Source organism: Orcinus orca, chromosome 6 (assembly GCF_937001465.1).
Source record: "Orcinus orca chromosome 6, mOrcOrc1.1, whole genome shotgun sequence".
In the NCBI taxonomy this organism is placed as follows: Eukaryota; Metazoa; Chordata; class Mammalia; order Artiodactyla; family Delphinidae; genus Orcinus; species Orcinus orca.
The window spans coordinates 39,894,848-39,912,801 of NC_064564.1; the positions used below are offsets into that span (position 1 = coordinate 39,894,848).

General features: G+C 48.0%; 1 protein-coding gene across 1 annotated transcript in view; it reads right to left on the minus strand.

Annotated features, from left to right (window-relative positions):
- DNAI1 (dynein axonemal intermediate chain 1) overlaps window positions 1–17,954 on the minus strand; it is a 60,772-nt gene that overhangs the window by 22,322 nt on the left and 20,496 nt on the right. Inside the window, exons 5-12 of the mRNA XM_004275104.4 lie at window positions 11,639–11,765; window positions 11,263–11,366; window positions 10,897–11,016; window positions 9,826–9,885; window positions 8,420–8,554; window positions 4,668–4,752; window positions 835–952; window positions 532–575 (exon numbers count right to left, since the gene is read on the minus strand). Of these exons, the coding sequence (XP_004275152.1) occupies window positions 532–575; window positions 835–952; window positions 4,668–4,752; window positions 8,420–8,554; window positions 9,826–9,885; window positions 10,897–11,016; window positions 11,263–11,366; window positions 11,639–11,765 (793 nt within the window). The remainder of the gene's footprint in view (window positions 1–531; window positions 576–834; window positions 953–4,667; window positions 4,753–8,419; window positions 8,555–9,825; window positions 9,886–10,896; window positions 11,017–11,262; window positions 11,367–11,638; window positions 11,766–17,954) is intronic.

Here is a 17,954-nt window from a genome sequence, read left to right on the forward strand (position 1 = left end):
TTCTCATCCTTCTCAAATCCACTTCTCCATCTCCACTCCACGCTGGTGGTTCAGATCCTGCCATCTCTCCTTGGGATGCCCCCCCGTCTCCTAGCTGCTCTCCAGCCTCCAGTCTCACGCCTGCAAATCCCCCCTGCAGTGGTTGTGTCCCAGCCCTTGTCAAATTCCTTCAGTGTTTTCTCCTCCGGAGAAGGTCCAAGTTTCCTGGAATGGCTTACCAAGCCCTTTGGGGGCTAACCCTGGCCCCCTCTACAGCTTCATTTCCTCCCATATCGCTCATGCCTCCAGACCTTTGCATATACTGCTCCCTTTACCATAATAACTCCTTCGAGGCTCATTTTGGCATATTCCTTCATCCAGCACTAATTACCAGTATGACAGTGGGTCTTCTCCATTAGACTGTGAGCACGCTGAGGGCGCTAGACTTAGTCATCTTTGTATCTTTCACACCTGGCAAAGAGCTCTGCACTGAGTAGGTACTTCGTGTTTGCTGGTTGAGTGAGAAAATGAACAAATAACCGGATTACTTACAGGAGCCATGTCCCACCGCAAACAGATCATTGTACTTTGGACTCCTGCAAAAGAAATAAGAACCCCTTGGCCCAGGAAATGGACATGGCTCTCCCCTGTACAGTGGTGCCTTAACTGCACTGTAGACATCTACTGTTGAGCTTAGAGACCTGGGACGATCCCATAAGAATCCCAGTCTCACGTTTTTCCGTAATGCTACGCGTCACCTTCAAAGTGCTTAAGCGCGGCAGAAGCGCCCTGCTCAGGGCTTGGCATGCAGCAGGCGCTCAGGGATTCCAGGTTTTTCGCAATGTCTATACTCACCAGCAGAGGGCGGTGACGGCCAGGCGCTTGGCTTTGTCATTTTGGAACTTCCAGAGAGGCAGCAGCGTACCCTCCTGGTCCCGGTATTCGTCCGCAGCATCCTCGTAGTACTTAAAATCTTAAACACACACAGGCTGAGTCAGCCCTGGGACTGCCACTTTCTGTCTGGACCTCCTTGGCCAAAACAATTAACCTCTTTGTATTTCAGAGTGGGAATAGTAATAGTACCTATCTCAAAGGACTGTTGTGAGGATTAATTGCTAATATATGTAAAGTACTTAGAAAAATACCTGGCACAGAGTAAGCTCTCTACAATGTTGTTGTTACTGTCATTGTTGTTTTTGGAGGTAAATTACACTAAAGAGGCTATGTCCTTGAGGATAATAATTCCGGGTCTGTCCATCTTCATATCCACGGCCAAGCCCCGCTGGAGTGAAGCTGCCTGGCCCCCTCATGGGTCTTCTGAGCTCAAGTTCATCTCCTGCCCTAAATTGTCTCTACCTCCCATTTCCTCTAACTTAGGTAGAAGCCCCCTCCATCCTTGTACTTGTCTAAACCAGAAATCTTGGTAAACCTTGACTGATCTTTTCCCATCATTTCTCATGTTTTCCTTCTGATTATCTTTTTTTTTTTTTTTTTTTTTGCGGTATGCGGGCCTCTCACTGTTGTGGCCTCTCCTGTTGCGGAGCACAGGCTCCGGACGCGCAGGCTCAGCGGCCATGGCTCACGGGCCCAGCCGCTCCGTGGCATGTGGGATCTTCCCGGACCGGGGCATGAACCCGCGTCCCCTGCATCGGCAGGCGGACTCTCAACCACTGCGCCACCAGGGAAGCCCTGATTATCTTTTTAGTCCATTCACTTCTCTCCAGACCTATAGCCACTTCCTAGGTTCAGGCCCCAAAAGCCATCACCCAGACTCTTACGCCACCCTCCTAGCTGGTCTCTCTACCTCCGGACGCTCCTCCAGTCCACATTCTGCAGAATAAACCACCTCCCCTACTGCCCTGAAAGCCCCTCAATGGCTCCCCTTGCACAGGGGCTCCCTGGTCAAACCGAGGCTCCTGGCCACTACTTCCATGTCATTTCCAGCCAACTGTTCACCTACCCTCTGTATCAAACAGTGTCTAAAATGTCCTGCTCCTCCTGAAAACTCCCACTCACTCTAGATCCAGATCAAACTCCCCCTGCTCTGTGAGGCCTTCACTTTCTTGCTGAGCAGAGTTCATCTCCTCCTCCGTCCCAGCCCTGCCTCTCGTCTGCTGAAACGTGTGTCATACAGCGTTGCCTCTCTTTATGCTTTTGCCTGTCTCCCCCCTCCGGCAGACGGCTCCTGGGGAGCAGGGAGTACGTTATTTTCATCTCTGGACCCGCAGTCCCTAGCACAGGGGCCAGCCACAGAGCAGACACCTGATGACTGTTCAAAAAAGGCAACAAAATAGATCAACAGAAGGGAAATGGTTCTCGGTCTTCTTTCCAACCCATTAGAAAATGATCCTCTTATCCAACGTGGTCAAGGACATGCCCAGGCACGGCCCCAGCCTCTCTCACAATGCCCCACACTTCGAGGTTTGGGGACTACATTCAGCCCTCAAAAATGGCTCAGACGAAAAAAAAGATTAGAGTGGTCAGAGGCATGAGCCTTGATCACATCAGAGATCCCTGAGCTCAGACTATCTTTGAAAAGACTTCGTTTCAGAGAGGAGATTAATTGGTAACACTTCTCTGTTTTCACTTCTTCCCAAAGGGAGAAGTGTATGCAATTTTAAAAAATCAAGGTTCAATGCATTTTTCTGTGACTGTGTTCTCATAGATGAAAAAGGTTCACCGAGGCCAGTTTCTCCATGGATATTAATCATGTTTGCAGCTCTTTGGTGGGCTGATTGCAGAGTCTGGGTTTCAGGAAGCCAAGCTGTGTGAGTGACAAATTCATTCACAGCTGCCGTGTACTTTGACAGCTTTGAAAAGCACTCAAGGTCGTTTTCCAGCCTGAATGATAACAAGGGGGCTTGTTTAGGCTGCTGGTCTTGGCAGCCCTGGTTTCTCTGTCCCATGGGTGAGCAATGAGCATCAAGTCACCAAGAAGAGCCCTGGGCTGTCAGCAGAGGAGACCAGCCAGCAGTGGGGAGCTGCCAGCTCTGGGGAGGCAGCTGCTCCAGATAAATGCACAACCTCTTAGGGAAATACAAGCCACTTGGGAATGTGCTGTTCATGCCATGGGAAGGATTCCGTTTCCCTGGCTCTGTCAAAGACACCAGAATTTCCCAGGCCCCCAGGATTTAAGCGTTTCTGAATCAATCTCTTTCTTCACCTCGTCACTAATTAATCACTCACATAGACCTATTGAGTGTTTATTTGAAATGTCTCTTCCAGCTCAGTGGCTCTGTGGCCTCGTGCTAAAGTGCTTAGGCTATGGGTCCAGGGGGCCTGTGTTCGAGTCCTGATTGTGCCGCTCACACCTCACACTAGCTGTGTTTTCGAACAAGTGGTGACATTTCAGCCTGAACGTCTCATCTATAAATGGAGATAATAGTGGTTTTCACCTGACAGTGTGGCTGTCAGGATGAAATAGAATAATACATGTAAACTGCACAGCACAACGCCTGGTACATAGGCCATTCCCAGGGAAGGCTGGTGCTTGCTGTTCACTGTTGTAACTGCACCTTTTTCTCCAACCCTGATGATGCATTCTGGGTAAGGTGCAGTGAGGCCCACTCTACCCACACCAGAACCTCACCCTCGCCTCTGCTGCTGTATTCTGCCCAGTGGTACGCTCCTCCAGCCCTGCTCTCCTCGGGCTGTGTCCCTGCCTGGACAGTATCTTTGAACTCTCTGCAGAGAAAGCTCAGATTCCCTGCGTGACATTCGAGGCCCTTTCTTAAGTGGCCCCGACCACTTCTCCAGCCTGAACTCTCACCACTTTCCAACAGAGCCCCTGTCGGGGTCACTGAGCCTGCTGCCCCTTGTTCCCAGAGTCCTTTCCAATTCATTTTCACCACTGAGTCACTGCTCGTGCTGTCTCCTGCCCAGCACACCTGCCCTCTGCTAATCTCCCACTCAAACTCTGCTTATCCCTTGGCATCCAGCTCAGCCCTCCCTGAAGCCTTCCTTGACTGCTGCCACTCCTCACTTCCCCTCCTCCATTCTTGACGATCCCCAGAGCAGTTTCTGTCTGCGTTCTATCACTTATATGGTCCCTAAGCTGGACAGAGTAGAGAACAGAGCACAGAATTAGGTGGCTTAAGACCTAGGTTTGGGTCCTCTCTGCCTTTCACTAGTCAGGTGGCCTTGGCCTTAGCTTTGTCGTGTATGAAGAAGGGATAAAAATCTCTGCTCTGCCGCCTCCCAGGATTGTTAGAAAGATGCTATTAAATCACTAATGTGCAGATTTTTTGCTGCACCATTGTCAGATCTCATCACCACACCCATTTTTTTCTTACGCCATTGTTCCTGTTTGACCTGTGTTAAGCCTTACCTCCCTAGTGACATCCAGAGAAGGGATTATTTTTTCTCCCCTTGCACCTGTAGGACCTAGCATGGGACACTCAAATACTCATTTTGTATGAGGGATTTTTTTTTTTTTTTGCGGTACGCGGGCCTCTCACTGTTGTGGCCTCTCCCGTTGTGGAGCACAGGCTCCGGACGCGCAGGCTCAGCGGCCATGGCTCACGGGCCCAGCCGCTCCGCGCCATGTGGGATCCTCCCGGACCGGGGCACGATCCCGTGTCCCCTGCATCGGCAGGCGGGCTCTCAACCACTGCGCCACCAGGGAAGCCCCTGTATGAGGGATTTTTAATACAGGTAATAATAGTAGTTGCCAGCACTTTAAGTCTCACCTTGAGCAACATCATCATATGTGTTCTGGTTGACCATCCGCTCCACGATTTTAGCAGCTTGGGTCACTTTGATGATGTCATCACTCTGTGGAGATACAGGAGCCACAGGTCCTAAGCCAGCATCTGGAAGGTCGTGCCCTGAGCCACAGCCCTGACTTACAACTGGTTCAGCGATGCCTCTTTGACACCACCCACCCCAGATAGCTCTGTAAAGGTATCTCTTTGTGCCTCAAGGCCCAGTTCTCCCCAACATCCTCTTCTGGGAATGCCCAGCTCACAAGTGGCACAAGGAGTCTGCACTGCCATACTTGGCCCCTGAGCAGAGCCTGCCTCCTGCTCTTTCATCCTGAGCTTATCCTGGGGAAGGCGTATCTCTGAGCACAAGACAGGGCATTGAAGAGAGCCCAGGAGGGGTATTGGAGGGGACAGCAGACAGGGTAGGTAGGAGACTTCTTTGGTGGGGACAGAAGTTTCACCAGCCTGAGCAACAAGGGCTCCTGTTAAAGTACTCAGAGATCTTCTGGTCCAACTTATTTAGTCAAGAGCTGAGGAGGACACCGAGGCCCAGGGAGAGGAAAGAGACCCGCTTTTACACAGGGAGTACAAGGCAGAACTGACTCCTAACCCAGGGCCCTGTCCACGGCCCAGGCCAAGGAGAAAGCATGAAGTTTCATGTCAGGGGAAAATGACTCATTCTGAACAAAAAAAACAGGATCATCATTATGTGAAATTCCATAACGTAAACCATTTAACAGGTTAAAAGAGGAGCAAAGAGTTTGGGGCTGGCAAGAAGGGCCTAAAGAGTTTAGGGCAGGTGGCAGGAATGAACCAGTGGAGTGGACAGCCCTCCAGAGGGGCTCCAGAGGGCCAGGCCCATGGCTCTCAAAGATGAGATTTCCCAGGACTGACAGTGTCAGGCAGTGGTTAAGAGAACGGGTTCTGGGACCACACGGACCTGCATCCCCATCCCATCCCACAGATTAGGAGCCGAGTGGCAACTTTAGGTAAATTTCATCTCTGTGTTTTAGAGTACTCTGATACAGTGGGGATGGATAATGCCACTTGCGTCATGGGGTCGTTGTAGGATTAAATGTAATAAGCACCATGGTGTTAGTAGCCCAGTGCCCGGTGGTGACGGTGATGGTGGTGTCAGAGGAAACATGCGGCCCAGTGTGGTGGGGGATTACTTACAAAGTCACACATGGGGGACTGCCTTTGAGACTCTCTCATCAGTTTTCAAACCGACTCCAAGCTTATTTCAGAAAACTGACCAAGGACATTCACTGGAGTCTTATAATCACGACTCTCAGAGTTCACCTGGTCGCAGCCACTACCCCCTATTCCCTGACCCAAAGCAGGAATCCTTCCCCCTCAGCAGCTTCCTGGCAAACACCTCTCCCCAAGTCAGGCAGTATTTTGTACGGTAAGACAGCCTGTTAGCTGAAACCTACTTCCCTGGGTCTTATACCCATGGTCCTAACTCTGTCCTCCAGCCATAGAGACTTGTGTGCCAGATGCTAGGTCCTCTGATGTAGGAGGACAGCGCCTCATTCCTCGAGTCAGCACTCCTTCAGGCGAACCCTCCCAGTTCCATCAGCCATGCATGGCATATTAACAGCCACCACCTGTCAACCAGTATCAAGCAAGTACTATTTTAGGGGCTGTGCATATATTATCTTGGGTTCTCACGACAGTCTTGCAAATCAGGTATCATTAGGCTGTCTACAGATGAGGGAACAGGTTTTAGAAAAATCCAGCTCCACAGCAAAGCCAGGATGTACACTCAAATCTGTGGACTCTAGGGCCTGTGTTCTCAGCCCCACACAGAGAGCCAGTTCCTACCCAGCCTGACCACCCTTTCCTGGTCCTGGGAGACTCAGGGATCCACATGCGCTCTGAGGAGAGAGTATGGTTCCGGAAACTATGCTACTTGAGCAGACACGGCTCTTTGTTGGCTCTGACTAAACTTGTGGCCTCTGAGCCCTTTCCCCCTTCGCTGTCTTAATCTCTCAGATAACACAAACTTACATTCATTTCTGTACATTTACCCAAATCATTAGTGAGACAGAAACCTGAGATCTACCACTGTAGACCTTCTGACAGAGTATCATGAAGTTATTCTGCTTTCTCTCCTCCCACACACTTGAATTTTATACCAACCTAATCAGATCTGGGTCTCTGAGAAAGGGGTATCACTCTGTTCATGTGCTGGGCCTCAGCAAAGGGGAAGGCAACTGCCACCCCCAATCTGCTCTACAGATAGCCTTGCCCAGTACTTGGGATTCCCAGTTAGAGATCAGTTCCCTTGGGGGGAGGTTGAATAGAATACTAAAGTATTAACTGTCTATGTTATACCCCCAGTGTCCTGTTCCACTGTATTTCTTGGTTCAGAGGGCTGGAATCTGCCTGCATCACAGCCTTTCATGTTAGCCAAGCTGGAAGAACCCAGTGTGGTCCTGCCTCCCTAGACACCAGCTCTGGTAGGGCTGAGACCCAAGGACAGTTTTCAGTCTCAGTCACAGGGATCTCTCTTCTGGTCTGTGGGTCCTGGTGACTGCAGTTAAGAGCCAGAGCCCATAGCCAAACCCCTGATGGACCTTCAAGCGAAACTGGACCCAGTCCAACAGCCCCTCTGAAGCCCCTAACCTCTAGGGAACGGTGCAGGGAAAGTGAAGGGTCTGAACAGGGCAACCTTCAGGGCAGGGACTTATCTTTCACCTCAGGGTTCCAGTACTCAGCATGGTCATGATCACCAAGCGCTTGCTCTGTGATTAAATGAAACTGAATTGGGCAGCCAGGGCCGGGAACCCTCAAACCTCCCCTAAAATGTGACTTTTCACGGGCATGGAATTGAGTGGAAGTGGACAGACTTCAGACAAAGGAAGAGTACGATCTGGCTTCTGTTCTGGAGTGGAGCAGAACCATTTCCCTGAGAGCTGTCTGGGAGCTCTCCGAGGTGCTGAACTTGACCCTGGCTTCTTGTGGATATTGTCCTTCCCTCCCCATTGCACGTCAAACTCATCCTGATCTCCGTAATGGGACTCTGGCTCCTGACCCAGCTCTCTCTCTATTGAAGGGACAAATGTGGCCCCTCAGCATCTCCCTGTGGTGACCCTCCCTGCAGTGACCTATCACTGTTAACTTCCATGATGATCTCCAAACCTATGCTGGCTACACCCACAGTGAGCTCCCAACCATGACCTCTATTATGACTCTTGCATAGCTCTTCATGGCAAATCCAATGCAGGGTTTCAATACCCATTGGCTTGGACTCTATGATCAGCTGTGATCAGCTCTGACTTGGCTCCTGGACATGAAGAATTGAGTGCAAGTAAACCCAAAGACTGAAGGTCCAAGAGAAAATCACCCTCCCAAACCCCATGAACTTTTGGCCAGGGAGGTGGTGCCTTATCCTCACATGCCACTCTGCCGTGGGAAGACTCCCAAGCTCTTCCAGGGTGCACATCAGGCTTTTAATAACATTCATGTCTTCTGTTGCCCCCTAGCCTAACAATCCTGAATTCCTTCTAGCCTCCAGACCTATATAAAATTGGGGTGATCTGTGGAATGCCAGAGGCAGTTATAGCTCTCCTCACACCTTCCCACAAGGAAAGAACTGTTCATAAGTATCATTAGCATCCTGCCTTAAGTGTCTGTGAAGTCCTCACAGACAGCCAGGCTTCTGTCTACCCAGGAGCCAAGGTACCACTCAGTCATTCTCTGTGACTGAGCCATGGGAGCCCTCACCAAACCTGGGACTCCATAGCTGTCATCTTCCTCATCGCCATCTTCCCCGTTTTTTTAGCCACTGGAGTCTTTGTCTTCTCCTTCTCCTTAGTCTTTTCCTGCTTCTCAAGCTCTTCCATGTAGGCATCATAGATCTCCCACTAGGCAAGGGAGAGATGAGAAGGATCATCTTAGGGCAAAACCTCCACCCAGCCAGCTCCTCTTCAGCCTTTAGGGCTTGAGGAGTCGATCTTCAACCCGTCACAGGTCTTCATAGTATCCTCTACTTGGCCCACCTTAATTATGTATTCAGTGTCTGTCTTCCCTGCTAACTGTCAGCTCTAGGACAGGAATGAAGGGGCTCTCAGAGCACCCTGGGGCTGGGCTTTCCACCGTGCAACCCAGGGGCTCAGTTGTCAGCTGGAGATGCAGTATCGTTCCAGCCTACCACCTCCACTAGGGCAGAACAAGTGGGCAGAGATCAGCTAGCTCACAGTTTTCTTAGGGATTTATGAGACTCTGAACTAGGAAATTTTAAAAAGGACTCCCCCTGTAGGGATGGGATAAACGTATTGGCTCAGGCTGGCTGTCTACAGCCCTGAGCAAAACTTATCAGCATAAAAGATAACCAAAAGTAAGGGAACCCCTGCTAACTGTCTCTGACAGTAAGAGAAGACCAAGGATAGTAGCAGAGGAAGCAGCATGGATCTGGGGCTGGGCAAATGCCCCCGGCCGCACTGTGTGCTCCCCAGATCTGAACAGTCACTGCTCCCTGGAGGCCAGATAGGCACACCTTACATTGAATAATTCACCCATGGGCCAGTTCTCCACACTGCACTGTACTTCAGTGTTTATTCAGAGCCCTCCAACAACCCTGTGAGGCTGTTGTCATCCTCATTTGGCAGAGAAAGAGACTAAGGCATTAAGGGTGACATGATTTGCCTAGGATCTTGCAGTGTGAGCAGCAGAGTTGGGCACTGAGCTCAGGTCACCTGGCACCATATCCTGCCCAAATCAGCATGGCTATCCAGTGGGACTTGAGGCGGAAGGAGTGTCTGCAGGAACACTGAAGGCTGCTGGATGGGCAGGGTCAGAGTGCTAGCACTTCAGAGTCAGCCGTGAGGTGCCACACGCTGTAGAGAATCTGGGGGAATGAATGTTTTTCCCAGTTTGCAGGAACTTCCAGAAGCCATACCTGTTTCCGCCTTGGGCAGTCTTGCCCTGGGCTGATATAGAGCTCTCTGGGTGGAGACCTACTGTCTCATGTGCCTGGAGTTCAGAGACTAGACAAGGAGCAGGGAGGTGGGTGGATGAGGAGGGCAGATTTCCAGAGGGATCCTTGACCACGCCAGTCTCCCTTGTTGCCAAGGGAGATAGACAAGGATACAGAGGGGGAGGGAGTGATGGCTTTTAGATTGGCCCAGGGTCTCACCTGATTGGCTGTGGCTGAAAAGTTTGTCCTGGGAGGAGGCTCCATCTGGCATTCTCGGTCCTAGAGAACAGTGACAACAGGTGACCCACAGAAAGCCCTCAACTCCTTCTCACTTAACCCAATGGTATATCCGCAGGAGAAGCATTTTTGTTGGAGCTGAGGAAGGGGTGGGACACAGCACTGGGGAATGAAAGAATGGTCTGGGCAAAGGACAAAATGACATGGTGAAAGCCTAAAATTTCCATCCAGGGCTCCTTCAGAAGAAGCCTAAGCTAGAAAGTAGGGGCAGTGAAGGCTGATTGTGCCAGTTTCAACCAGGAAGAACTCCAAGAGGGGGATGAACAGATCTGCAAGAACTCAGCCCTCGGCCAGCCTCCAATGCTGGACCAGAGGTCAACCCCTGGCAGGCCATTGGGCTAATATTCCTCACCTTGAGAAGGTTTCCCCCTAATAGTTGGGTCTGTGACTCCACCAGGGGAATGCACCCCCTCCGCATTGTGTATCACCCAAATTACTGAACGTCAGCTTAGGGACTACAGAGGGTGGTTAGGAGCCGCCGAAACCCCACCCTGTAGATTGCTGCCCTCCTTTCAGGTTGATTTGTGGAGAACACTGCCTTAACATACGTAAGTCTCTCACCTGAAACCCTGAGAGATTCTTTCAGCCTGGTACTCAGGGTCCTCCACACTTATGAGCCAGGGAACTACCAGCTAGTCTACCACGGAGACCATCAACTTCAGTCAGACTGGCTCCTAATCTTGACTCCCTGGCACATTCTGGCCTCCCCTTCCTTCCCCAAATCCTGACCTTCACTTCAAGGCCCAATTCAAGTTTCAGGCTCTCAGTAGAGCAATCCAGCCTTCTTGTTACTCCCTCTGAACTCCTGCCTGGATGACTTACTGGGACCTGAACACATGCTCCCAGCTCCCTCGGAAGAGCAAAACTCTTCCATCCGCCCTGTCGCCTGCCAGGCTGAGGGCTGCTGCTGCGGGGTCAGGCCTGCTCCCTCCCCGCTATGCACAGTGTGGAGCTGCGAGTGGAAGGGGCTCGGGGCAGGGGGGGTTGCTCTACCCGGAGGGGGTTGTTGAAGGTCTGTGAGGCCCTCTCACTGAAGTTGAACTTGTTGGTGAGCTTTCGTTCCTTGGGCTGCTTAGGAGTCATCGATTCTTCTTCGGCCATTTTCTCAGGTGCCTGGAAAGAAAGGCCACAGGACCAGGACTCAGCTGTGAGAAGGTGGTGGTGCAGGATGGGGAGTGGGGAGAAGTCGTGTCCTGGGATAGGATGGAAGTGGGAGAGAGTGATTATGCCAGAGGTGTTGGCACCTGAGGTCTCTTGACTTCTCACCTTCAGCCCCCAGCCCCGGTGAGTCACCCCTGAAGCCTCCAGCCATAGCTGGAGGGGAAAAGGGGTGGGATGGAGAGCAATATTATACTGAACCTCAGCGGTAGGCACATCTGTTTGACTCCCAGCTTCAGCTTCCTTGGGTTCTTCTTCAAGGATTTCTGTTTCTGAAGTCACCACCTTGGCGAACTCCTGAGAACCTTGGTAGGATATTGGTGTTGAGCTCAAAGTCCAGCCCACTCCCCCATACCATGGAGGGGTAAGGCTTTCTTGATTTCTGCCTTTCAGAGCTCGCCTTCCCCAGGGTTCTCCTTGGCCTGAGCCTCATGGGTTAGCTCCCAGACCTACCCAGGACAGCCAGCTGTTAGTCTTATGTAAGAAGAGGCTCTGCAAAGTTCTGGCTTAGCCATCTCCTCCTTAAAGTGACCAGAGAAAGGGGACCACGCTCTAGGCTGCAGCCCCAGAAGCTTACTTGCTGCTAACTCATCGAGGTAGTGCTGTCGCCGTCCTTCATCCGAGTCTTTGGGGATCAGGTTTCCGACTTGGCTGAAGTGAACTGCCAGTTGGTCCACAAAGCCGATTAGCTTATATGTGCCTTCCTAAGAAGAAAGGGGCTGAGTCAGACCAGGGGTCCCTGAAACGGCTGGAATCAGAATACAGTCTGCCTTTATTCTAAAGGCCTAAGATAGTCCATCTATTAACAGAATTATAACTTACTAAATCCTCAGTTAACCTGCAGTTTTCATTGCATTGCCAGTTTAAAGAAGAGAAAGCAAATGAAATAAAGTTTTTTTTAAGTTCTCATGAAGACTTTTTATGCTTTTCTTTTGTTTAAAAAATTTTTTTTATATAGCAGGTTCTTATTGTTATCTGTTTTATACATATTAGTGTATATATGTCAATCCCAATCTCCCAATTCATCCCACCACCACCACCCCCACCCCACTTTCCCCCCTTGGTGTCCATATGCGTGTTCTCTACATCTGTGTCTCTATTTCTGCCTTGCAAACTGGTTCATCTGCACCAGTTTTCTAGATTCCACATATATGCGTTAATATACGATATTTGTTTTTCTCTTTCTGACTTACTCCACTTTGTATGACAGTCTCTAGGTCCATCCACGTCTCTACAAATGACCCAATTTCGTTCCTTTTTATGGCTGAGTAATATTCCATTGTATATATGTACCACATCTTTATCCATTCATTTGTCGATGGGCATTTAGGTTGCTTCCATGACCTGGCTATTGTAAATAGTGCTGCAGTGGACATTGGGGTGCATGTGTCTTTTTTTTTTTTTTTTTGCGGTATGCGGGCCTCTCACTGTTGTGGCCTCTCCCGTTGCGGAGCACAAGCTCTGGATGCGCAGGCTCAGTGGCCATGGCTCACGGGCCCAGCCACCCCGCGGCATGTGGGATCTTCCCGGACCGGGATACGAACCCACGTCCCCTGCATCGGCAGGCGGACTCTCAATCACTGCACCACCAGGGAAGCCCGCATGTGTCTTTTTGAACTATGGTTTTTTCTGGGTATATGCCCAGTAGTGGGATTCCTGGGTCATATGGTAATTCTATTTTTAGTTTTTTAAGGAACCTCCATAAGGTTCTCCATAGTGGCTGTATCAATTTACTTTCCCACCAACAGTGCAAGAGGGTTCCCTTTTCTCCACATCCTCTCCAGCATTTGTTGTTTGTAGATTTTCTGATGATGCCCATTCTAACTGGTGTGAGGTGATACCTCATTGTAGTTTTGACTTGCATTTCTCTAATAATTAGTGAGGTTGAGCAGCTTTTCATGTGTCTCTTGGCCATCTGTCTTCTTTGGAGAGAAGTCTATTTAGATCTTCTGCCCATTTTTAGATTGGGTTGTTTGTTTTTTTAATATTGAGCTTCATGAGCTGTTTATATATTTTGGAGATCAATCCTTTGTCCATTGATTCGTTTGCAAATATTCTCTCTCACTCTGAGGATTGTCTTTTTTTTTTTTTTTTTTTTTTTTTGCGGTACGCAGGCCTCTCCCTGTTGTGGCCTCTCCCGTTGCGGAGCACAGGCTCCGGACGCGCAGGCTCAGCGGCCATGGCTCACGGGCCCAGCCGCTCCACGGCATGTGGGATCCTCCCGGACCGGGGCACGAACCCATGTCCCCTGCATCAGCAGGCGGACTCTCAACCACTGAGCTACCAGGGAAGCCCTGAGGATTGTCTTTTTGTCTTGTTTATAGTTTCCTTTGATGTGCAAAAGCTTTTAAGTTTCACTAGGTCCCATTTGTTTATTTTTATTTTAAAATTAATTTATTTTATTTTATTTATTTTATTTTTGGTTGTGTTGGGTCTTTGTTGCTGCATGCGGGCTTATCTCTGGTTGTGGCGAGGGGGAAGCTACTCTTCGTTGCAGTGTGCAGGCTTCTCATTGCGGTGGCTTCTCTTGTTGCAGAGCCCAGGCTCTAGGCATGTGGGCTCAGTAGCTGTGGCTCGCAGGCTTTAGAGTGCAGGCTCAGCAGTTGTGGTGCACGGGCTTAGTTGCTCCATGGCATGTGGGATCTTCCCGGACCAGGGCTCAAACCCGTGTCCCCTGCATTGGCAGGAGGATTCTTAACCACTGTGCCACCAGGGAAGCCCCCATTTGTTTTTGTTTTTATTTCCATTACTCTTTTAAAATTTTATTGAAGTATAGTTGATATACAATATGATATGTTACAGGTGTACAATATAGTGATTCACAATTTTTAAAGGTTATACTCCAATTATAGTTGTTATAAAATATTGGTTATATTCCCTGTGTTGTACAATATATCCTCGTAGCTTATTTTATACCTAATAATTTGTACCTCTTAATCCCCTACCCTTATATTTCCCCTCTCCCCTTCCCCCTCCCCACTGGTAACGACCAGTTTGTTTTCTATATTTGTGAATCTGCTTCTTTTTTGTTATATTCATTAGTTTGTTGTGTTTTTTAGATTCCACATTAAGTGGTATCATACAGTATTTGTCTTTCTCTGTTTGACTTATTTCACTTAGGATAACATCCTCCAAGTCCATCCATGTTGTTGCAAATGGCAAAATTTCATTTTTATGGCTGAGTAGTTTTCCATTGTATATATATACCACACCTTTATCCATTCATCTGTTGATGGACACGTAGCTTGCTTTCATATCTTGGCAATTGTAAACAGTGCTGCTATGAACATTGGGGTGCATATATCTTTTTGAATTAGTGTTTCTGGTTTTTTCAGATATATACTCAGGAGTGGAATTGCTGGGTCATATGGTAGTTCTATTTTCGTTTTTTGAGGAACCTCTATATTGTTTTCCACAGTGTCTGCACCAATTTACATTCCCACCAACAGTGTACGAGGGTCCCCTTTTCTCCATATCCTCACCAACATTTGTTATTTGTGGTCTTTTGATGATAGCCATTCTGACAGGTGTGAGGTGATATCTCATTGTGGTTTTGATTTGCATTTCCCTGATAATTAGTGATGTTGAGCATCTTTTCATGTGCCTGTTGGCCATCTGCATGTCCTCTTTGGAAAAATGTCTAGTCAGGTCTTCTGCCCATTTTTTAACAGGGTTGTTTGTTTTTTTAATGTTGAGTTGTATGAGCTGTTTAATTATTTTGGATATTAACCCCCTTATTGGTCATATTATTTGCAAATATTTTCTCCCATTCAGTGGGTTGTCTTTTCATTTTCTCGATGGTTTCCTTTGCTGTGCAAAAGCTTTTAAGTTTAATTATATCCCATTTGTTTATTTTTGCTTTTATTTCCTTTGCTTTAAGAAACAGATCCAAAAAAAAAAAATATTGCTACAATTTATGTCAAAGAGGGTTCTGCCTATGTTTTCCTCTGGGAGTTTTGTGGTTTCCAGTCTTACATTTAGGTCTTTAATCCATTTTGAGTTTCCTTTTATATATGGTGTTAGAGAATGTTTTAATTTCATTATTAGTTTATATGTAGCTGTCAAAGACATATTTTAAAATACATTCTTCCAACTCTGAGCAGCTCTGGATATACCTATCACTGGCTCCTACATCCATGCCAAGGGATCCTGTCTCACCTGTCTAACCAGACCTCAGAGAGGTCACAAACAGTCATCAAACACACCTGGCCTGGCTTTTTCTCCACTCTATTTAATGGATGCCAGGGCTGGATAGATCCTCAGAGACACCAAGTCCCCAGTCCCCCTGTTCCATACAAGAGGATCACAGAAATCTAGAAAAGATTTGGGTTAGGCACTTGTCAAGTCACACAAGGCACTTGCCCAGGCAACTGGGTTCATTCCTTCTTCAACAAATAATTTTTGAATAGACACAATGTGTCAAGTATATTCTAGGTTCCAGAGATACAAAGCTTAGCAAAAGCAGATATGATCCCTGCTTTCATAGAGCCTATAGTTTTGTTCCTCTAGGCTGCCCCCTCTTTTATTTTATTTTTTTATTTTTTTGAGGTATGCGGGCCTCTCACTGTTGTGGCCTCTCCCATTGCGGAGCACAGGCTCCAGACGCGCAGGCTCAGCAGCCATGGCTCACGGGCCCAGCCGCTCCGAGGCATGTGGGATCTTCCTGGACCGGGGCACGAACCCGTGTCCCCTGCATCGGCAGGCGGACTCTCAACCACTGCGCCACCAGGGAAGCCCTAGGCTGCCCCCTCTTTGATCAGCATCCTGGTCCTAAAGTTGACTTTGAGACCAGGGGTCACTTCCTTTTTCAAAAAAGTTCTTTCCAACCCTTTGCAAGTCATAGAGAAAATTATTACATTTGTATGGCACACTGGGGTAAACTCACCAGAGAGGAAACCAACCCATGGGTTGGTACCAGACACAGCTATCCCTGGAGGACTGCAAGAATCACTATTTCTGCACACAGACTGGGATGTTCTGCCTCAAAAAGTCACCACAAAGCTCTTCTTCTCTCAGTAACTCAGATGGATGGGAAGATGGGACAGTGCAGTGGTTAAGAGCATGATCTACGGATGTGGGCAGAATTGGATTCAAATTTTGATTCTACTCCCTATTATCTGCATGATCTTGGGCTTAACCACTCTAAGCCTTAATTTCTTCATCTGCAAAATGAGGATAATAATTAATTTGCAGGATAGTTGAGTATTGAAAATAATGAAAGCAATCTATTAACACAGAGTCTGATGCATAGTAAGTGCTCAATAAAAATAGTAGCTATTATTATGATGATGATGGAGGGTCCCACGGGAATAAATTATCCATATAGGTATCATTTGAGATTTCACTGTCGTCCTGTCCCCAGTGGTGACTAGGACCTTCCTCTTCAGTTTAGGGATGGAATTCAGATCCCATTGTTTCTGTGCGAGGAGGAGAGGCATGCCTAGATCCGAACCATCTGCCTCTTCAGGCCAGCACTTCAAGGGAAAGTAATAGCTTTGGAGACCTAAAGCTCTTGGATCTCAGTGAAGGACCAATGAGATGGAGGCCAGCTCTGTGGGAGGACGCCAGGCAGGCCTCGGAGGCTGTTAGAAGGTTTCATGAGGTGAGCCTGCCTGGGAGTCTATGGCTACCCAGCTGACAGTTGACTCACAGGAATCTCTTCTAATAACTGAGCTTCCCAGGGGCCAAGAGAGGTGCATTGACACCAATCCTCTGCCTGTAGCATGCCTCCCATGGCTGGCACACTGAGTCCTAAAGAGACTCTCTTTCAGAGGTCAGGAGAACTGGAGCCCATAGAGTGTATCACACTCCAGCATAAGCTCAGGGGGGCGAGGCAACTTCTCTCTGCCCATCCCATCCCCTGCCCCTTTACAGGCTGCCTAAGGGATGCCATTAGAACAACTCAGGAGTGGAACCTCTCAAGAAATACGCTGGATTTGTCCTAACCTCTTTGTGGAGGGGGCTGACTACTCAGTCTTGGATAAGAAGCAGTGTGTTAAAAAAACAGTTCACAAGGGAATTCCCTGGTGGTCTAGTAGTTACGACTCAGTGCTTTCACTGCCAGGGCCTGGGTTCAATCCCTGGTCAGGGAACTAAGATACCACAGGCCATGCAGCATGGCCAAAAATACTTGTACATGAATGTTCATAGAAGCATTGTTCATAATAGCCAAGGTGCAGAGACAATGTAAATGTCCATCAATTGATGAATGGATAAATAAAATATGGTAGAGTCATGAAATTGAATATTGTTTTGTCAATAAAAAGAAATGAAGTACTGATACATATTACAACATGGATGAACCTTGAAAACAGTATGCTAAATGAAGGAAGCCAGTCACAAAACGTGACATATTGTTTGATTCTCTTTTTATGAAAGAGAATCTGGCAGAACAGGCAAATCTGTAGAGCTGGAAAATGGATTAGTGGTTGCCTAAGGCTGGAAGGAATGGAGGACTGGGGAGTGACAGCTAAGAGGTATGGGGTTTCTTTTGGGGGAAATGAAAATGTTCTAAAATCGATTGTGGTGATAGTTGCATAACCTGTGAATATACTAAAAGCCATTGAATTATACACTTTAAAATGGATGATTGACTGGATAAGACACAATGATCTTTTAATATATTTTTCTAATACTAGAGAATATCTGCTAATTCAGCAAATATCATAAAATTCTTAAACACTAATAATTAAAAACTAAATACCATCTTTTAAAAAAATAAATGGGCGATTTTATCTCAATATGTAAATTATATCTCAATAAAATTGTTTTTAAAGAAGAGAAAGAAACTGCTAATAGTAGTTGTCCCCAAGGGAAGGGACAGGAGAGGGAGGTTTAATTTCCATTGTATTTTCATTGCTCTTTTGACTCTTAAAATTAGTACCATGGGTTTC